General features: G+C 47.1%; 1 protein-coding gene across 2 annotated transcripts in view; it reads right to left on the bottom strand.

Annotated features, from left to right (window-relative positions):
* The window catches only part of itgb2 (integrin, beta 2), a 162,793-nt gene that overhangs the window by 48,875 nt on the left and 94,843 nt on the right, over window positions 1–19,075 (bottom strand). For both annotated transcript variants that reach the window (XM_072482001.1, XM_072482007.1), the window contains 5 exons: window positions 16,766–16,855; window positions 15,890–16,027; window positions 13,432–13,622; window positions 8,876–9,108; window positions 573–795 (listed from right to left, as the gene is read on the bottom strand). In XM_072482001.1, coding sequence (XP_072338102.1) covers window positions 573–795; window positions 8,876–9,108; window positions 13,432–13,622; window positions 15,890–16,027; window positions 16,766–16,855 — 875 coding nt within the window. The remainder of the gene's footprint in view (window positions 1–572; window positions 796–8,875; window positions 9,109–13,431; window positions 13,623–15,889; window positions 16,028–16,765; window positions 16,856–19,075) is intronic.

The raw sequence follows: 19,075 nt of genomic DNA on the forward strand, positions 1-19,075 counted from the left end.
CTTAATCTTTCAGGTGACACCCTTCATTGTAGGCAGTGTTCGGGGTAGGGGCTGTGTGTTTGGGGTGGGGGTTGGGAGTGTTTGGGTAGTGTGTTGGAGTGGTGCTGTTGCGTGGGGGGGTTGGTATTCGCTGGGGCGGGTTCTATTTTTACGCCATCGTTACATCATGGGACTCGCCCCTTCAGAGAAAGCCGCTGTTGGGGCTGGCAGCTCCTACGCCATTTTTGCGGCTCTCTGTGCCACTCTGTCGCATAATGGGAAGACACCTCCCTAACCTTTCTTTCAAATCTGCAGAATATTTACGTCATTTTCACCTTTAGTTTTAACTCTCCGCTATTTGCAGAAGCAGTGAAAACATGCCGACATCAATTCATTCCCCTGTTATGGAATGTAAAGCAAAGTAAATCAAAACTCCTTGCTCTAGGAACATAGGTTCTGATGAGAATTGGTCATAATTTCAAGGAGCAGCAACTACCAATCTGAATTTTGTTTATCTCCATGTTGTAGGCTCTATTTTTAATCTTAGTCTTTGTTTTCTGACGTTAACTGGCAGCTCTCAGAGGGGTACTTACACATAGGTTGGGCATGGAGACGGACAGCCCGGACATTCTTTGCAATACGGAGGTTGGTATCCTGCATGACATTTACACTCATTACACGTGCATTTTCCTCTCCCACTGCAGGTGGCATTGATGCCTGGCTCCACACATTGCCCAATAGCCTCTGCACACTCGCATGCAGTTCCACCAAAGCCTTTGTTACATTGACATTGTCCACAATCACATTTACCATGACCTGAAGGGTAACACAAGAGAGAAAAAGGGAATAATCACCTGTTAAGTGCCATTACATCCTCCTTGATAATTGTATTCTTTTGCAACAATTATACAAATGCGCAACATGGGCAGCATGGTGGCACAGTGGTTAGCACTGCTGTCTCACAGCGCCAGAGACCCGGGTTCAATTCCAACTTCAGGTGACTGTGTGGAGGTTGCACCTTCTCCCCATGTCTGCGTGGGTTTCCTCCGGGTGCTCGTTTCCTCCCACAGTCCAGATGTGCAGGTTAGGTGGATTGGCCACCCTAAATTGCCCCTTCGAGTCAGGCCATTACTGCCTGCCATTAAGGAAGCCAGACATTTTTCATCAAAGAGTTCAAGCAGTCTTGTTAACTTCTGGGTATTAAAAAGTTTAGTGGACAAGAAGTTGGCAATTTGGAAGTTCCACGGAAAATTTGCACAAATGGTGTCACAAAAGCTGAAAGCTCTACTGTGAGATGGTGGAGTGGCCGATAAAAAATACAATAACCTTTTTGAGCAAGTCACGGTTTTGTGTGACACTTGTGTTAAATATCAAAGGACACTGCCACGTCCTGTTAATAGTCTTCCAATAGTTAGGGAATTTAACCGTGCAGTGGAAAGTATGGGACAAGGAACAGGACTGTTTTGAATTTTGCTATTCTTCGTATACGGCAACCAGATTTAGCCTATTTATGGTGATATATGGAAAGAACAAATGGATCGTTGTCGATAGGATCCTGGAGAAATGGGTGAGCACCGGATTTGGAACACCAAAAAAAGTCCTGTTGGATAATGGAAGGGGATGTACGAATGGGTAATTTTGGGACATGTGTGAAAATCTGAGTATCATGGTCATGTATTCTACAACTGAGAACAATGGTTTGTGTGAGAGGAATGATTCAGTGATACGTGACATTTTTCATAAGACACTGGCTAATCAACCAGATTACAAATTGTAAATGGTGTTGGCATGAGCAGTGCATGCTAAGAATTCTTTACAAATGGTTGAGGGATATAACTAGTACCAGTTGGTGTATGGAAGAAATCCAAAGTTGCCTTCAGTGCTGTCAAATGCACCCCCTGCATAAATAAATTTAGACTACCCAATTCTTTTTTTCCAATTAAGGGCAATTTAGAGTGGCCAATTCACCTACCCTGCACATCTTTCTGGGTTGTGGGGGTGAAACCCACGCAGACACGGGAAGAATGTGCAAACTTCACAGGGACAGTGGCCCGGGACCGGGATCGAATCCGGGTCCTCGACGCTCTGAGGCAGTAGTGCTAACTACTGCGTCACCGTGCCGCCCTGGGCAGATTATTGTTATAAGTAAAATAACTCGTTACCGTCCCACCACTGGCTGAATGTCCAGGATGAAGGACAAGCACTGAAGGCCATGGACTGGGAAAACAGAATCTGAGAATGGAAAATAAGGAAGTGTAGTTCGAGGTACAACGATGGGTCAGATGATGAATCCCAGTTAAGGAAGTGTCATCTACAGTGGAGAGGGCCACTGACGGGGTAAGCAGGGGATCTGACAGTAAGAAACACTTAAACATGCAAGTAGGGGGGGTGGGGGGTGGTCACAGCCTGACTAGACAATATAGAGTGGAGAATATTGTTCCATTACGATAAAGCAGCAGAAGCAGTGGTCCCTGCGACTTTAGAAATGTTTGTAACGATTGGCAAGTTAGGGGATAAAGCCACACGGGAGGCTAAACAGAGGGAGTTGGACAGTTGAAGGGAGGTTGGTGTGTATTCAGTAGTCCCAAATAGGGGTCAACCAGTGTTATCACAAAGGTGGGTGGATGGAAAAGGCCAAGGCTGGGTTAGTGACCCAAGGATCTGAAGAATGCTCAGCAGTTAAAAAATGAGAGCAGACTCGCTCACAGCAGGGAAGGTAATTTAGAAAATGTTCTACTGGAGACATTTTCGTGGCAGTTTACATCGATAGATATGAATGCTACATTTCTACAGGGGGATCACCACCAGGGTGAAGTGTTCCTCAAACCTTTTAAGGAAACGCAAGAGGTGGGGAAAAGCTTTGGAAGTTGGATAAGTGCGAATATAGTTTAAACAATGCTTCTAGCATGTGGGACATTTCAGTCCGATCAGTGTTGTTAAAGTTGGATTGTGTCCAACGGAAGGCAGATCCAACCATGTTTTACTGGCACCATGGTGGGAAGCTGGCAGGCATCTTCTTGACGGATGTCGATTATTCCCTATGGGGTGGCATCAGTGAGCTTCAAAACAGAATCATTGACAAGACTTGGACAGATTGTAAGGTTGGGAGTCAGACTAATGAGCCCCTTAAATATATTGGGTTAGAAATAAAACAGTATTAATCTGAGGTTGCTTTGCTCAAATTTGTTAGCCTATTGCAGTCAGATGAGGGCTTCGCACTTCCAAGGATGGGACAGAGTAGTTGTGGAGTCTGTTTGGGCATTCAAACTGGCTGGGCACCCAGATACGTCCGGATGTGAGTTTTGATGTTCTTGAACTGGGTATTATAATGACACATCCCCAAGTTCCAGGGTATCTTGCAGGCAATCAAAACATTTAAAAAAATTAAAGGTGGAGAAATGTGTTTTCAAGTTTTCATCTTTGGGTGATCCGAAGAATATTGTTCTTGTTTAGTGATGCCTCTTGCAAACCTTGTTGGTGGGTTTTCAAGTGCAGCGGGATTTATAATATTCTTTGTGGGTGAAAATGACTAGGCATGCCAAGAAAATAAGGTGAGTAGTAAAGAGCACCCCAGCTGCAGATACTCTTGCATTAGAAGAGGAGGTTTACATGGCTTTCCTTTTATCAAAAACATTGGGAAAAATGCTAAATAGGGGAAATGATGAAGGGATAGTGCCGGCAGACTGTAACATCAACAACTGATCCCTTTGACATAACGTCTCAAGAGCATGAATGAAAAAAGATTCCAGGTTGATATGGCAAGCCTAAAACAAATGGTTAGAAACAGGAAAGCTCTAAACTCCAGTGGGTTACACATCAGTTATCAGACTATTTCACCTAAAGGAACATTCGCAGTGACACATTGTTGGGGGTTTTAGAAAAGCAAGACTAGGGATGTGAGTTTCTTTTTTCATGGGCAATTTTATTTTACCTTCAGTTTTCCATTTTCTGAAAATGAAATGCACGTGTTTTCTTTGCTTCTAGAAAGGGAAATGGTTAATATTGAATTTCTGGGGCAAAAGCGAGACATTCCCAGTGAACCCAAACGGGGGAGAGAGAGAGCTGGAGGGGCTCCCTTTCAAAACGGCCCAGAACAGATTCCGTTAACTGGGGATCCAAATAGCCAGAGGCTGGACACAGATCCACAAGTAGAACCTGACCAGCCTGGTGGAGGAAGTAAGAAAAGACCTTCAATGGTGGGGCTCACTCCCACTCTCCCTGACGGGAAATCAAGATGAACATACTGCCAAGGTTCCTTTCCCTGTTTAGATCCATCCCGATCTTCATCCCCCAAGGCCTTTTTCCAAACATAGACAGGCTAATCATGGCTGGGTTAGTGACCCAAGGATTTGAAGAATGCTCAGCAGTTAAAAAATTAGAGCAGACTTGCTCACAGCAGGGAAGGTAATTTAGAAAATGTTCTACTGGAGACATTTAATCATGGGGGAATAAGAACCCGAGATTTCCTAAACCAACACTGCAAAGAGGGAAAGTCAGAGGGGCCCTGGCTCTACCGAACCTACAATACTACCACTGGGCAGCAACGGCATAAAAAGTGAGGGGATGGGTACAAGAACCTGACACAGATTGGGTACAAATGGAGTAGGCATCCTGTCACCTGGCCACAGCAGCACTCCCATCCTCCTCAACAAGGTATACAAGGAGCCCAGTGGTAGCGGCCATGCTGAGAACGTGGACCCAGTTGAGACCGCACTTCGGGATAACCAAAATGTCCCCCATGGCCCCCATCTGCGGCAATCACAGATTCCCCCCCCAGCCATGCTAGATACCACCTTCAAAAGATGGAGGGGGATGGGGAAACCACAAGAGAAGCGGAAGGGTGCTGAAACCAATGGGGGGGCGGGGGGAGGAGGAAGGGGGGATATCATAGACCGATCCAGAGGGCAACAAAATGTACGTACAGTTAGTCAAATGAAGGACAAAACAAACCTCTCTGTAAAATAAAGCAAATTAGTGCGGGAAAGAAAAATGTAATGTATATAAGTAACAACTGTTTATAAATATGAGAAAAGGCAATAAAAAGATTTTCAAAAAAAAAAATGTTGAATTTGTGCTGCGATGACATGCATGTTTTAAATTTGTAATTAAGCACAGGCCTCTCCAACTGGGGAAGGATTAAGGAATCATTGCAAGGTATATAAACCAGGTCACTCTGGGTGCCGGGGAGGAACGGGGGCAAAATTCTCCGGAAACGGCGCGATGTCCGCCGACTGGCGCCCAAAATGGCGCAAATCAGACGGGCATCGCGCCGCCCCAAAGGTGCGGAATGCCCGCATCTTTGGGGGCCGTGCCCCAACCTTAAGGGGCTAGGTCGGCGCCGGACAAATTTCCGCCCCGCCAGCTGGCGGAAAAGGCCTTGGTGCCCCGCCAGCTGGCGCGGAAATTACATCTCCGGGCGGCGCATGCGCGGGAGCGTTAGCGGCCGCTGACGGCATTCCCGCGCATGCGCAGTGGAGGGAGTCTCTTCCGCCTCCGCCATGGTGGAGACCGTGGCGGAGGCAGAAGGGAAAGAGTGCCCCCACGGCACAGGCCCGCCCGCGGATCGGTGGGCCCCGATCGCGGGCCAGGCCACCGTGGGGGAACCCCCCGGGGCCAGATCGCCCCGCGCCCCCCCCCCCAGGACCCCGGAGCCCGCCCGCGCCGCCTTGTCCCGCCGGTAAGGTAGGTGGTTTAATTTACGCCGGCGGGACAGGCATTTTAGCGGCGGGACTTCGGCCCGTCCGGGCTGGAGAATCGAGCGGGGGGGGGGGCCCGCCAACCGGCGCGGTGCGATTCCCGCCCCCACCGAATATCCGGTGCCGGAGACTTCGGCAACCGGCAGGGGCGGGATTCACGCCAGCCCCCGGCGATTCTCCGACCCGGCGGGGGGTCGGAGAATCTCGCCCTGGGAATCTGTGACTTTGCACTGCTACCTTAGAAGCATAGAAAAGTTACAGCTCAGAAGGAGGCCATTCGACCCATCTTGTCCATGCCGCCTGAGGACACCCAGGTGCCCTTTCTAATCCCATCTTCCTGCACCTGGTCCACAGCCCTGTAGCTTACAGAATCTGGTGTAGATCCAGGTACTTGAGCATAGGGTCTCTGCCTCCACCACCAACTCAGGCAGCAAATTCCAGACTCACACTCTCCGCTGCGTAAAAAGTCTCTTTCTCATGTCCCCTCTGCACCTTCTGCCTCTTATCTTGAATCTAAGTCCCCTGGTTCTAGAATTCTCCAGCAAGGGAAACTATTTTATCCTGTCCACTCTATCTCTTCCCCTCATAATTTTGTACAGCTCAATTAAGTCACCCCTCAGCCACTTCAGGTGACGGCGGGCGGGAGGCGGCCGCACAATAGAGGGCTCCAGTTCGGGAACGGCATTTTCGGGGCTTTAAGCCCGGTCCCAGGGTCCACGGAGGCGGCAAAAGCAGGGAGAAGGCACAGAGAGGCACAGTGAAGGCACAGAATAAAAAGAAAAATGTCGAGGGTGAGCAAAAAAACAGCCGTAAAAAAAACAGCTGAAGGTCCGTCGGGGAGTGGAAAGGTCACCGCGGGGTCACCAAGGAAAATGGAGGCTGGAGCACCAGGGGAGGCCGCATTGCTTACGGCTGAAGAAATAACTAAGATGATGGCTGCGGAATTCGAAAAGCAGTTGGCGCAGATTGAGAAATGTATGGAGATGGTGAGGAAGGAGATGAGGGAGGTTTTGAGTGCGCTGGTGGAGGAGGCGGTTTCCCCGGTGAGGACGGAGGTGGCGAGCGCAGTGGCGGAGGTGCGAGCGCAAGGGGAGGTGCTGAAGGAAGTGGAGGAGACGTTATTGCAGCACGGTGATCAACTTGCCTCGATGGGGAAGGAGATGCGGAAGGTGATGGGCACTAACAAGGATCTGCGAGGAAAAATGGAAGACCTGGAAAACAGATCCAGGCGACAGAATTTGAGGATTGTGGGGCTGCCCGAAGGAGTTGAAGGACCGAAGCCGACTGAGTATTTTGCCGCGATGCTGGCAAAACTATTGGGGAAGGGGGAGGATCCCTCCCGATATGAACTGGATCGGGCTCATCGGTCGTGGAGGCCTGTACCAAAGGCGAGTGAGCCGCCAAGGACAGTGACTCTGTGCTTCCATAGGTACAGTGTGAAGGAGAAGGTCCTGAGCTGGGCCAAGCAGGAGCGGGTGGTGCATTGGGCTGGAGCTGGTATAAGTGTATACCAGGACTTTACGGTGGAGCTGGCGAGGAGGCGGGCTGCCTTCAACCGGGTGAAGAGGGCACTGTACATTAGCAAGGTGCGGTGCGGCATTGTATATCCAGCGAAGCTGAGGGTGACTTACAAGCTCAGGGACTTTTATTTTGGAACGGCGGAAGCAGCGGAGGAGTTTGCGAAAGCAGAAGGACTGTGGCAGAACTGACAAATTGAGGAATGGCCATGTGCCAATGTAACCTCATGACTGTATTTTCTTCTTTTTTGTATCACTGCGCGCGGGTGTAGAGCCTAAAGGAGTCAATGTTGTATATATTTGATGTGGAGATGCCGGCGTTGGACTGGGGTGAGAACAGTAAGAAGTTTTACAACACCAGGTTAAAGTCCAACAGGTTTGTTTTGATGTCACTAGCTTTTGGACCACTGTTCCTTCCTCAGGTGAATATATTTGGACAAGGGAAGGGACGGGACTTTCACTCGAAAGGAGGGCTCTTTGGGATGTAGGTGGATATGCGGGGTTTGTGTGCTAAAAGGGGATCTTTGGGCTTTCCTGGGGCCGGGCAAGTGGGAAAGGGACCCGGGCGGGGGCCTCCACGCTGGCCGGTTTGTGCCGGCCAGTGAACGGGAGTGAGGTGGGGGGAGGGGCTGCGGCCATCGGAGCCTGGCAGAACAGGGTCCGAGTGGTCTAGCCGGGGTGGAAAGTTGGGGGGAAGGAACCGAGGTATCATGTACGGTACTCTTTCAGAGGCTGGATGGCGTTGGTTGGGGGGGGTTTGTGGGGGGGTGGGGTGGGGAGCTGTGTAGATTAAGGGTGACTATGGGTAATCCCTGATTCCTTTTTGTCATTTGTTTATGTAAACATGCGGGTTGAGGTTTGGGGGTTGGTGGGTAGATGGGATCATTGTTATTATGGGGATTGACATATCTTGCTGATTATTGTTTATTGTTGATGGGTGTAAATGTGGGAGAAAATGTGAAAAAGGAGGAGAATAAAAAGATTTTTTTAAAAAAAAGTCACCCCTCAGCCTTCTTTGTTCCAAGGAAAATAACCCCAACCTATTCCATCTCTCCTCATAGCTACACTTTTCTAGCCCTGGCAACATTCTTGTAAAAACCTCTTCTGCACTCCCTCCAGAGCAATTAGGTCCCTCCTGTAATGTGATGGCCAGAATGGCACACATTGCTCCAGTTGTGGCCTCACCAGTGTTTTATACAATTCCATCTTGGGAAATAAACCTGTTTGATTAAGATAAGCTGGCTTCAGACTCATTCTTCCCCATCATAGAATTATTGGAAGTATCATTTCGAGTATCACGCCATCACATCACGCTGATGTTCCAGGCAGTTACCAGTTTCCAAACAGTTCCTGCATTTTCTGTCGACCAATTGCAGAAACGGCACAAATCTTTAGTCACTGGTGCCCCCATTGAGTAGCCTGGGGAAAGTAAAGGAATAGAGAGACTGCTCCATATACTAATGACTAGCTGCAGACTGGCTCCTTGGGTTGAAATGCTTTTACATTCTTAAACTATTTTGCTATGTCATCGAATGATGGAGGTTCATGTGACTTTCCCCATAGCAGTTAAATTTGGAATATAACGTTGAAGTTCCATGAGAGGGAGGTGCAAGTAAATAATGAAAGCAAGCATTGATTAAAAGACAAATTTAAAAATTACATTTCTGCTCAGATAATACTCACCAGCACACAATTTACCCAGGTTTCGCTCGCAGTTCTGGTCATCGCACTCACAGTACTTGCCATAGATTTTTTTATTGGGGTTAGTGTGGCAAATGCATGCACCGCACACACAGTCTCCCTGGTTGCTGCAGATAGATGATGTGTTATCCTTCCGGCAAGCTGTGTCCAGATCTTTGGTCGAGTGTTTACCAGGGTCACACTCACAGAACTTGCCAATTCGATCTTCGGTACAACTGGAAAGAGGAACAGAAATCAAGCTTAACTCCTCCAATGACATGGGTTATTGACATAGTGCATAAAAGATTGAAGTGATGGCAACTGCGCTTCCCGCCCAACAAAAACACCTTCCTTGCCTACGCGACGCAAGCGACAGACATTGGACAGTAATTCACAAGCAAAATTCATGGGCAACACGGTAGCGCAGCGGTTAGCACTGTTGCAGCACAGTTCCAGGGTCTCAGGTTCGATTCCCCAGCTGGGTCACTATCTGTGCGGAGTCTGTACGTTCTCCCCGTGTCTGCGTAGGTTTTCCCCGGGTGCTCCGGTTTCCTCCCACAGTCCAAAGATGTGCAGGTTAGGTGGATTGACCATGATAAATTGCCCTTGGTGTCCAAAAAGGTCCCATATTGAAGTGAGTCTAGCTGGCACACAATTTTTAACTATGAACATCCCTGGGTTCTAGATAAGAAATCAGGCTTGGATTGTGATGGTTTGAAAAATGTTTGTGTAGACGTTGGGTAAGGAAAGATTGAACTTGGGTTTCATGATCTTCGAGAGGAGAGAGAGAGAGAGCAATCAAACTGAATAATTATTGCTTGAACACCCGTACTAAGGGAGACCATTTGGGGAATGGACTGGATGGTTGTATCCGCCACGTACTGACTTCCAAATTGCAAGTGTACTTTTACATAGCAATCAGACCAAGGTTACTGGGTTACGGGATAGGGTGGAGAGCTTAAGTGGGGTGCTCTTTCCAAGGGCCGGTGCAGACTTGATGGGCCAAATGGCCTCCTTATGCACTGTAAATTCTATGATTCTATGTTACAAAATACTGCGGATGCTGAAATCAGAAATAGAAACAGGGGGCGGGATTCTCCGAACCCCCGCCGAGTCGGAGAATCACAGGGGGCTGGCGTGAATCCCGCCCCCGCCGGTAGCCGAATTCTCCGTCACCGGATATTTGGTGGGGGCGGGAGTCGCACCGCGCCGGTTGGCGGGCCCCCCCCCGGCGATTCTCCAGCCCGGATGGGCCGAAGTCCCGCTGCTGGAATGAAAATGAATGAAAATCGCTTATTGTCACAAGTAGGCTTCAAATGAAGTTACTGTGAAAAGCCCCTAGTCGCCACATTCCGGCGCCTGTTCGGGGAGGCTGGTACGGGAATTGAACCGTGCTGCTGGCCTGCCTTGGTCTGCTTTAAAAGCCAGCGATTTAGCCCAGTGTGCTAAACCAGCCCCGGAATGCCTGTCCCGCCGGCGAGAATCAAACCACCTCTCTTACCAGCGGCACAAGGTGGCGCAGGCAGGCTCCGGGGTCCTGGGGGAGGGGGGGGGGGGGGGGCGGGGGCGGTCTGGCCCCGGGGGGTGCCCCCACGCTGGCCTGGCCCGCGATCGGGGCCCACCGATCCGCGGGCGGGCCTGTGCCGTGGGGGCACTCTTTTCCTTCCGCCTTTGTCATGGTCTCCACCATGGCGGAGGCAGAAGAGGCCCCCTCCACTGCGCATGCGCGGGGATGCCGCGAGTGGCCGCTGGCGCTCCCGCGCATGCGCCGCACGGCAAAGTCATTTCCGTGCCAGCTGGCGGGGCACCAAAGGCCTTTCCCGCCAGCTGGCGGGGCGGAAATCAGTCCGGCACGGGCCGAGCCCCTCAAGGTGAGGGCCCAGCCCCTCAAGATGTGGAGACCTCCGCACCTTTGGGCGGCCCGATGCCAGACTGATTCGCGCCAGTTTTGGCGCCGGTCGGCGGACATTGCGCCGATTGCGGAGAATCCCGCCCAGGAAGTACTGGATATACGCAGCAGATCAAGCAGCATCTGCGGAGAGCAAGTGAGTTAACGGGCGTAACCTTCCGACCCCCCAGCTGTGGGAAGCTCTGGCAGGCGTGCATGCGTACCTTACCTTGGTGTCTTGCCAAAAGTCAGTTTCCCACACGGTGGGATGAACTTTTGGAATTGCTTTCTCAGGATTTCGAAGATGAGTTAAAGGTAATGGTAATGAAAATAATACCCATCCCTGGGGAGGAGGCAGCGTAGTGGTATTGTCACTGGACTAGTAATCCAGAGACCTGGGGTAATGCTCTGGGGACCCGGGTTTGAACCCCACCACGGCAGGTTTGAAATCTGGAATTCAATAAAAGAAATCCGGAATTACCTGGTCTGGCCTACATGTGACCCCAGGCCCACAGCAATGTGGTCGATTCTTACCTCCTCCTCTGAAATGGCCGAGCGAAACACCTTTAGGTATGGCAATTAGGTATGGGCAACTAATGTTGGCCTTGTCAGTGACAGCCACATCCCATGAATAGATATTTTAAAAAATCCAGTTACGGGACTTTGCCCACCCGTTTTGATCCCATATTGAAGTGAGTCTAGCTGGCACACAATTTTTAACTATGAACATCCCTGGGTTCTAGATAAGAAATCAGGCTTGGATTGTGATGGTTTGAGAAATGTTTGTGTAGACGTTGGGTAAGGAAAGATTGAACTTGGGTTTCATGATCTTCGAGAGGAGAGAGAGAGAGAGAGCAATCAAACTGAATAATTATTGCCTGAACACCCGTACTAAGGGAGACCATTTGGGGAATGGACTGGATGGTTGTATCCGCCACGTACTGACTTCCAAATCGCAAGTGTACTTTTACCGAGCGATCAGACCAAGGGCCAAGAACTTTTCCACAGCACGCAGAGAGAGTTTGAAGGGATTGCAGGATGGCGTCTGGCCTTGGTATAAACTTTCCACTTCATTTTGGCTTTGCATTTCAAATAAGCCTGAATGGTCAGATTCTACGCCAGCACTAAGATTGAAAAAAAGACAAACTTAAAAAGGCAGTGCTGAGCTTAGATTTTAGAATCTTTTGATTTATACGAGAATGTCTAAGGACTTGCAATTTTGCAATCCTGAGGAAGAATGCACAAAGGAATAAGTGAAAGAAGGTGGCAGTGCACCAATATATGATTTCAGCGCAGTGAGGATGTTTTGGGATGGGACGCGGGAGCGGCAGGAAGTCTTATGGCGCAGTGATCGTGATCCCTGCCTGAAGGCCAGAATCTCCTTGTTCAAGTGACACTTCAGGGCTTGATGACTCTGGAAGGTGTGTTCATAACACTGTTAACCAGGTTGATTCCCAGCCTGTAAATCCTCCAATACGTCAGATGGCCAGCGGTAGGAATGGACGGGTTTCGTGGTCAGCCACACTGTAGAAGTTTTTTTTAAAAAAAATTAAATTTAGAGTACCCAATTCATTTTTCCCAATTATGGGGCAATTTAAAGTGGCCAATCCACCTACCTTGCACATCTTTGGGTTGTGGGGGTGAAACCCACGCAAACACAGGGAGAATGTGCAAACTCCACACAGTGACCCAGAGCCAGGATCGAACCTGGGACCTCGGCGCCGTAAGGCCGCAGTATTAACCACTGCACTACCGTGTTGCCCTCACAATGTAGAAATTAACAGCAAACCACTACGGTACTTGGCGAAGTTTAATCATGGATTAATCCCAATTGAAGTCCATGATCCTCTTAGGGCCCAGTACCTGCTGGAGGGGGAAGGATGTAGGGAGGAGGAAGATGATAGGGAGGACAAGATATTTTGAGTTTAAAATGGTTTAGATTTAGATTTATTGTCTCGTATACCAAGGTGCAGTAAAACGTATTGTTCTGCATACAGTCCAGGCAGATTGTTCAATACATGAAAAACATAGGACATATGATACATACACAATGTTAATACATAGACATCAACATTGGGTGAAGCATACGGAGTGTAGTGCTACAACAGTAGAGACGATGCGCGGAGAGATCAGTTCAGTCCATAAGAGGGTCATTCAGGAGTCTGGTAACAGCGGGGAAGAAGCTGTTTTTGAATCTTTGTTTTTGAATATTTTTGAATTTTTGAAATGAGCTTCAGAGGACCAATAACCATGGCAACAGAATGGAGTAAGTGTGAAAACAAGGTTTGCAAAGAGAGAGAGATTGAAGCCATAGAATGAGAGGGATCACAGAACATTAAAAACTCTTCCCCCCCTCCTCCCCACCACCACCACCACCATCACTTTCTCCTTGTATCATTTCCAGAGCGAGCACACCCTCCACATATACAGGGAGCAGCGCTGGCACAGTCAACAACAGTGTGCATTTATATGGCACCTTTAATGTAGCAACATGTTCCAAGGCACTTTCCATCGGAACATTGCCAAATAAACTTTTGCGTAAGTCAAGTATTAAAACATTGACCAAAAGGTTGTCGTGAGTTTATCACGGCCTCAGAATTGTTGAAAGGAAAAGAAGTGTTCATCAAGGGAGACAAAAGAGATTTAAGGAATTTTAGTACCAGTATTTTACCTGCATACACCACACTTGACTCTACCCTTGTTGTTGCAGTGACTGGACAATTCAGGCTTGTCATCACATTTACAGTCACACCGCATTTGCAGTGAAATTTCCAACTTCTCCGTGAAACCCAAGGGTCTGATCTCAAAGGACTCTGTTTTGGCGAGGCACTTGTCTGCAGTCACTGTGATTGTGAAACTTATCTAGAAAAAGAAAGCCACAATTGCCACTGTCAGGTTTTGTATATTATGCTCACAATCAATCGATAACTGGAAATGCCTGTCTCCATTGGCCCGCTGTTGAAGACCTCACCTCTATTTCCATCTTGTAGGTTGACATGTATGCTTTTTACCTTCTACAGGAGGTATGTGCTACTTGTTGTCCATTTAGGCCTGCTTTCTTTTCTGGATATAAGGCATGACCTTTTTAAGATGGTGGCCACTGTTGGGACTACAGCTAGTCCAAAGAGTCGAAATGACGGGAGCCCAGTACAATGCTGAATTCTGGGTGGGGGGGCCACAGTGGGGAGAAAGGGTATTCTCGTTGCGGTGGGCGGGGAGGGGTGTGAGAAGGGATGGGGGTCATGTTGATAAAGTGAGGGTTGGAGAGGCAAATGGGGAGGTGGAGGGGTAACCAATCAGGAAAGGGGGCCAATGATGGAAGCTCCCATCACCCCTTTTCCTGTGCCAGGCCCATGCTGGCTTATCTGCAAGTATACCCCGTCCATAACCTCCCATCGGCCTCAAAATTGCAACCAGGCAAGGAAACAACCCTTCAGTGGGTCATAATTGACCACTTCAGGCCCTCAATTGGGGCAGAAGCGGACGGGCTTCCACAGATTTTGCCCGGCCCCGATAAACTTCCTACAGATCGGTGGTGGGCAGGAAGGTGGAGGAAGGGCACCTGGTGAACTTTATGGGCTCCTCCATTTACTATCCTGCTGGTGGTGGTGGTGGTGGTGGTGGTGGTGGGGAGGAGGGGGGGAAGAGTTTTTAATGTTCTGTCCATAAATTCAGAATGGCTGTTACTAACTTGGCTTCTACATCTAGATTTGCTTTACCTGGCAGTGATGTACAAAATGATTTAAAAACAATCTGACCACTGTTTTGGAGAGACACCTGTTCAATGTGTCCAGTAACTAATTCTTCAGCATCAACATTAATGAAGGATATTAGTTTGAGGCTTCTTTAATGACCTTATGGATAGAGACCCCAGAAGGAGAACGACAAAAGCCCCACAGAATATGAGCTCCTTGGTTGGAACAGCCCCACATTGAATTGATAGATGTTTACAGCATGGAAACGGGCCCTTCAGTCCAGCTTGTCCAGACCGTCCAGTTTCTATCACTGAGCTAGTCACACTTGCTGGCATTTGGCCCATATCCCTCTATACCCATCCTGCCCTTGTAACCGTCTAACTGCTTTTTAAAGAACAAAATTGCACCCGTCTCTACCACTGTCTCTGACAGCCCGTTCCAGATGCTCACCACTCTCTGTGTGAAGAAATTTGCCCTCTGGTCTCTTTTGTATCTCTCCCCTCTCACCTTAAACCTATGCCCTCTAGTTCTAGGCTCCTCTACCTTTGAGAAACGATGTTGACTATCTACCTTATCTCTGCTCCTCATTATTTTTTTTAAAAATGTATTTTATTTTTTTCTAAAAAGTATTTTTATTAAGCTTTTGCAGAATTTTCATAATAAAACAGTAGTAACAATAATAACAAAACAAACTAGAGTGAACATTAACATAGTGCAAAAAGAAAATATACAATAACAATTAAATAGACATTACCCCACGCGACTCAGTCTTCCCACACCATCCCAATGAAGCACTCATCCCCCCCCCCCCCCACCCCCCACCCCCCTACGGATTGCTGCTGCTGCTGACATTTTAATTTTCCCCTAGAAAATCGATGAACGGCAAAAATGTATTTAATTACAAACATGCATCAAAATAGGTTACAGCGAATAAACACCCTGGGAAACATGCTTCTCAATAATCAACTATATAGCCTGTACAGATATTTCCCCTTTTTACCTCCCCCCGCGACAAACAGCCCCTCAAACACGGTCACAAACATCCCCCACCTTTCCTCAAGCCTCTCTGAAGAGCCCCTTAATTGGTCAAGATCCTGTTGCAATCTTATATAACCTTCTTCACTATCCACTATGCTACCAATCTTGGTGTCATCTGCAAACTTACTAACCATGCCTCCTATATTCTCATCCAAATCATTAATATATATAACAAATAACAGTGGACCCAGCACTGATCCCTGGAGGCACATCGCTGGTCACAGGCCTCCAGTTTGAAAAACACCCCTCCACAACCACCCTTTGGCTTCGGTCGCCAAGCCAATTTTATACGTTGCCCCTACTTCTTTCAACCTAGAATTTATTTTGGTGTGAGAGTGGGGGCTATGGACCCACACAGCTCAGGGACCACCATTAAGACTCTCAGTTTGAACTCACCTCCGTATTAATCTTCACATTTGAACAGGTTCCCTCCTTATCACTGTGGGTCTCTCCGTCACTGCAGTGTGACGTGTAAGAGATCCGAACTCCAGCTGGCAGGTTTTTGTGTGCTAAAATCACGGTTGAAGATAAATTCTGCAGAAGATAAATTAATCAATGAACTGAGAATAGTCGTTTGGCAGTACAGAAGTTGAGCATTGCTGAAAAAAGACAGATGCTGTTGAAGCTTTTCACCTTACATGCTTCAGAACAATTCGCAAGAATATCAAAGTTCAAAGTGAACAATACATATATTCACACATATAGGCCCCTTCCTTTGCTGACAGAAGGAACATGTCCACACATTGCAGCTTTTGTGACTGAACTAATAGGTGACAGCCATTCCCTGGTTCATTCCCCAGGGTAATCCCTTGACCAATCAAAGTCAACCTGCCTGGTTTGAATTGAAGCAAAGCTCGACAGTTAACTGTCAATTATCAGCAAATTGTCATATTCACCTTGGCAGTGCCCCTACCAATCAGAGTCTGCTTGCCAACCAATCAGCACTTAAAAAAAAAAATTGTTTAGGGATGTGGGTATCACTGGCTGGGCCAACATTTATTGCCCATTCCTGAGGGCTTTTAAGAGTCAACCACATTATTGTGGATCTGGAGTCACATGTCGGCCAGGCCAGGTAATGACAACAGATTTCCTTCCTTGTGAAACTCTCCTGATGTGTGCAAGACAAAAAATTTTGACAGTCTTTTTTCAGCAATACTGAACTGAGAATACGACATGGTAGCATGACCTACTCATTACCGGTGTGTTTCTAAACAATGTATTCTGAGCAAGCAAAACTAAAATGGATTCAACTTCTCACTGAATAGAACGTACATTATAGGCATCTGTTATCAGCTGAACCACATTACTGGAATCCTCCTTCAACTCACCCACCGCAGACTTTGGAATCATTTTGCTCAGTTCCTGGAATGAAACGAAAACAGATGATTTTTGTTACTTTAATCATGTCACAACGTTGCTGTGTTTTTAAAAAAGTTAATTCTCGGCAATTACAGGAGCAGTGATGCTTCAAGTGGGAAGCTGAAATATTTAAATATGGGTGTGTACCTTCTCCCTGACATCCCAGAAAGCTGCCTTAACATGGATAGGTACAAGGGAAATCCTGTAGTGACTTGGACTCCATTATTCATGGATGCCTTGAATAGTTTTTGATGATAGTGTTATGGGCCAGGGTTTAGAGAACCCCAAAGTGTATCATGGAGTTCACCTGAGCCACAACTTTTAATAGATTGTGATATGGGGAGCACACGGCCCACTCTACAGGTGTGGTACAGCAGAAATGGACAAGTATTTTTTAAGGCAAAACAATGTTTATTCTATGAACTCAAGTTAACCTTTTTAAAACATACAGTGAACATCTTAGCAAACATCAATTCAAATATAACCCCCAAAGAATACAACACTAAGTAATCCTTAAGCTGTCCTTTTAACATCCAGACTTGAAAAAAAACTTTTAAAGAAGCACCTCAGATTAAAGCCACTACTGAGAGCAGTTATTAGTTTTAAATCACCAAAGGATCGATTTACAGTTTTTAGATTACAGAGAGAAAAACGAATACACCTTCTGGCTGTGACTGCAGCTATCCAGCTCTGAAAACGAAACTAAAACACACCCTGCAGCAAACAGCCTAAAACGAAAGTAAAAAGCTGACAGACAGCCCAGCTCTACCCACACTCTGACATCACCGATAAACACCCATTTCTTAAAGGTAAATTTCTTAAACACCCATTTCTTAAAGGTACTCTCACATGACACCTCCCCCAAGAAAAAATAAATAAACCATCAACTTCAAGATGGTTTTATTTTTCACCTTTTCCCTATCCTTTAAGAAATTCCTCCAGAATCTTTTTAGCTGTAACATTACGTACTGGAATGGCCTCTGGAAACCTAGTAGACACATCCATTCTAGTCAAAAGATATTGATTCCCACTTTTCGTTTTAGGAAGCGGTCCTACGCAATCAATTAGGACCTTTGTAAAAGGATCCTCAAATGCTGGAATGGGTATTAAGGGCGCTGGTTTTATCACTGCTTGAGGTTTCCCTATCACTTGACATGTGTGACATAATTGACAAAATTTAACTACATCCTTACGTAGTCCAGGCCAATAAAAATGTTTCTGGATTTTAGCTTGAGTTTTCCTTATTCCCAATTGACCTCCCACTGGTACCTCATGTGCAACTCGCAACACTTCCTTTCTATACCCTACCGGCAATACTACTTGATGAACATCTGCCCACTTTTCATCCACCTGCATATGTAAAGGTCTCCATTTTCTCATCAAGACATCACTTTTACGGTAATAACACTCTGGTATACACTTAGATTCCTCTTCTGGGTATGCTTTCTGATACATCCGTTTTATTTCTATATCTTTCTGTTGTAACTCCGCCAATTTTCCTGAACTAAAAATATCCGCCTCATCCTCCACCTGTTCTTGTTCTTTTTCAACCATCTGATCAAAAATCGTTTCTGATAATTGCACTTCCACTTCATCTTCACTCTTTGATTTCTCCTCTTGCCTTAACCTGTGACTTTGCGACCATGTTACTACACAATCCGGAAAAATCCCAGGATATTCGTCCTTCAACCCTTCAGTTGACTGATTTTCCACTGGCTTATCAACCACAGTAGGCATCAATCCCACCTGCGATCCAGCTATATCGTTACCCAAGATAAACTGTATTCCTGGACAAGATAGTTTCTCTATTACTCTTACTACCACTTCACCACTCTTCACTGGACTTTCCAACCTTACCTTATATAATGGAACACTATCCTCTCACCCTGATTTACACATATTACCACCTTTTCTGGCAACATTCTTCCCAAACTACATAACTCCACATCTCTTACCATTAAAGATTGACTAGCTCCCGTATCTCTTAAAATTGTGACTTCTTTACCTGCTCCTCCTGATACACATGAGTAAACTTTACCCACACAAGCAAATTCTTTAAAGAGATCTGGCACCTTCTTATCAATTACCTCTTGATCAGGCTGTACAATCTTTTGCACCTCCTTCGCTTCACTTGGGCTTTCCTTTACCACTTTAACAAACCCCACTGTCTTATCCTGTTTTACCACATCAGCCTTCCCACTGCTTTTCTTCAACCACCAACAC

The sequence above is a fragment of the Scyliorhinus torazame genome, chromosome 2 (assembly GCF_047496885.1).
Source record: "Scyliorhinus torazame isolate Kashiwa2021f chromosome 2, sScyTor2.1, whole genome shotgun sequence".
In the NCBI taxonomy this organism is placed as follows: Eukaryota; Metazoa; Chordata; class Chondrichthyes; order Carcharhiniformes; family Scyliorhinidae; genus Scyliorhinus; species Scyliorhinus torazame.